The following is a 3049-nucleotide window of genomic DNA, read 5'->3' on the forward strand; positions in this document are numbered from 1 at the left end:
GATGTCACAGTTCATGGCAATCTATATAGATAATATCCTTGTCTTTAGAGATCCTTTAGTGCTTCGATGACTTCTTCATCGTTATCCTTTTTAGCGATGGACTACGCTAAGAAGAATGTAAGGTCACTACATGAATGCACAGTCCCCTTTTTTTGGATTCTAAATCCAAATGGGATTCTAAACATGGGATTCTGAATCTTCAAATTCTTTGGATTTTGAATCTTCCTTCATCCTACCCATGACCTTGTCTTCATAGATGATTGCGCATTCAGGACATGTATTCCCCTTGACAATACATGCCTTGCGCATTCATGGACTAATCTAAATTTGATTGGAGTACTTATCTTTAAAAAAAAAAAAATTTAATATATAAATTATTTTTTTATACGGATCGTCCGTTTACGACCAGTTTATTAAATAGACGGGCTTGAGTTTATATGTTAGTCAACCGTCATTAAACAGATTAACCCGAACTCGAACCCATTTAACCCCTACCCATTTATGACATGTTCAAGTCTAGGTAACCTATTGTGCTACCCCTATTCATGCCCATTTTGTTACTGCTCGAAGGATCTTTTGAACTCTTTTTTTTTTTTTTTTTTTTTTCAATGCGGTTTTGCCAAGTTGGTTTGGGTTGGATCCTTGTTAATTAGGGAAGCCTATTTATGATTTTTCTCAACCTAGCAAGAGACCCATCTAGTAATTTTTTTGTGAATGCAGGTGTTTTTAACCCAAAATATAAAGCAAAAGAATGCAAGGGGGATAAAGAATATAATAATTTAAATATAAGATATTCTATCATAAAATAAAGATGATTAAAGAAACCATCAAACATAAAAAGATTAAGTAATAAATAGAATCTCCTTTTCAGGAGAAGATGTGTTCAATGAAATAGTAAGGCATGATCCCAAGTCAAATAGTATCCACGCAGAATCTACTTTATATAGTAGCATGGTATTATCGCCCTATTTTAATAGTTTCATCATTAATTATTAAATCGATTTCATTACTGCAAAATATTTTTCTTACCTACGCGTCTTATCGATCAACTATAAATTAATTTTATAAATTTGATGATCGGTGAAATGCACTAATCTCAGAAAGTAATATTGCATAAATCAAGTTTGAGTGCAGCCACTTGTAAAGTTTGTAGACCTCTATGGCCTCTCTGAAAATCATGAATTTTAAATAGTTCAGACTCATTCAGCACACGTTTCATTCATGAACAAAATTATAACTTAGTTAGCCCAGGCATGGTTCAGGTGATAATGCGAACTACGGGAGTGCCTCTTATGAAGTCAGGTGTTCAAATCCTCCCGAACTCGTTTCCATCCCTGAACTCCTGAATTTACTCTCTCTTTGTTGTTATGGGGTCAACTTCAAGGGGCGTAGGATTAGTCACACGAACTCTAAAACGGACACGTGGTGCGTAATTCAAAAAAAAAAAAATTATAACTTAGTTTCAAAATTTATTCCAAACCATGAAGATAATTAGAATGACCAACCTAAGAGAATCTGCTTTTCTGCCTCATTTAGGACAAGTGCAGGTCAATGAAATTGGTAGCAATGCATGATACTAAATAGCCATGGGGGAATCTACTTTCTGATACTAACATGGTATCACCCTCTCCTAGAAAGGGCCATGGTCCATTAACAGACAAATGATAATCAAATTACCATAAATACCCATGCAGTTCAAGGGAAAACAAAGATGACAAGGAACAGGCAACCATCAAAGCCCTCCTGGACACAAACTCTAAAAACAGGGGACAACAGGAAACGGCGACGTTTCTTTGAGTTTCTCACCTTCTGTTGACCTCTCTGTAACGCAAGAGAGAATCCAACCTCTGCAACTTCAGCTGCTGCTTGAACCTGTTGATGAAGTCATCGGCCTTCGCATCCACCTCTTCGTCCTCCCCAAACTCGCCTGCTCTACTACCCCTTCCCTCCCTCACTGTCACCGGCCTCCGGCGGTTGATCTCCTCCTCCTCCTCCCGGTTCCTCCCTGGCGCCGCGTTCAAGCTCGTCGACTTCTTCATCTTCTCCGGAGCCCTCACCACCGGCGCCTCCCTGGACTTTTCGCCCTCGACGTCGTCTTGATCTACGGTCTCTAATGTCTCCCCCGCCGGGTGATCAGCCGGTTCCGGCGGCGACGGATCGGAGGACGACCCGGATTGCGACTCGTATTGGTCGTACTTGTGGAGAGAGAATTTGTAGGACGCGAGCCGGTCCAGGAGCGACGGACCTCGAGCGAGCGGGGGCGGTTCGTCGAGGGTCGCCTCGGTTTCCGGAGGCTGAGCCGTCGTTTCCGGCGGGGACTGGTCGGGGAATCCATATCCGCGGGAGGATAAGTTGAAGGATCTGACTCGGTCGAGGAGGGAGGGGACTCGGAAGAGCGACGGCGGAGGCGGCGGAGGCTGTTGCCGCTTCTTCCGAGCGGCGAAGCTGGAGATGACGGCAATTGCGCCGATGGTAAGGTTCAGGATGAGGAAGAGAAAAGAGGGTGTGAGCCAGCTGGTCATGGCAGCGAGCACAGTAGTTGCGGATTCTTCAGCCATGGCTGCTTGCTTTCCCCACATCAGTTTTTCCCAAATAATGGAAACGGGTGGAGCTATTTATGTGAGGTTTGGCTGGTGAATTTCAATTTTAATATATATTAATAATTAATTAATTAATTATATAGAAGCTGGGAAAAGTAAAATGAAAAAAAAAAGTATTTTTTTGTGATGGAGAGAGCGGGGAAAGGGGATTGCATCTGGCGACAGAGAAATGAATCGGAAGCTGAGATGGGGAAAGGGTTTCTGCTTTTTTAATTGAATGAATGGTGGAAAGGACATGAGCCCTTACCATGGAAGGATTTTGCTTTTTTAATTTAATGCATTTGTGAATTTATTAAGTAACTTACCCATTTGATTTTTTTTTAATTTAATCAATTGATCAGCAAGGTCAGCTAGTAATCTTATCTGCTTACTATTGATAGAATGGATTTTGATTTTGTATCTGATATTTTGCATTTTAGATATTTATCTTAAACTGTAAAATACACATA

General features: G+C 41.0%; 1 protein-coding gene across 1 annotated transcript; it reads right to left on the bottom strand.

Annotated features, from left to right (window-relative positions):
* Positions 1-1449: 1449 nt before the first annotated feature.
* On the bottom strand, positions 1450-2814 carry LOC131158052 (pathogen-associated molecular patterns-induced protein A70-like). Its single transcript, XM_058112609.1, has one exon. It carries the CDS (start codon positions 2577-2579, stop codon positions 1803-1805), a length of 777 nt encoding a protein of 258 aa, XP_057968592.1. The 5' UTR covers positions 2580-2814; the 3' UTR covers positions 1450-1802.
* Positions 2815-3049: the final 235 nt, after the last annotated feature.

This window comes from Malania oleifera, chromosome 6, assembly GCF_029873635.1.
Source record: "Malania oleifera isolate guangnan ecotype guangnan chromosome 6, ASM2987363v1, whole genome shotgun sequence".
Classification (NCBI taxonomy): domain Eukaryota; kingdom Viridiplantae; phylum Streptophyta; class Magnoliopsida; order Santalales; family Ximeniaceae; genus Malania; species Malania oleifera.

Bases quoted from the DNA above. Each gene is read 5' to 3' on its own strand.
- LOC131158052 (XM_058112609.1), bottom strand. From the start codon at position 2,579: ATGTGGGGAAAGCAAGCAGCCATGGCTGAAGAATCCGCAACTACTGTG.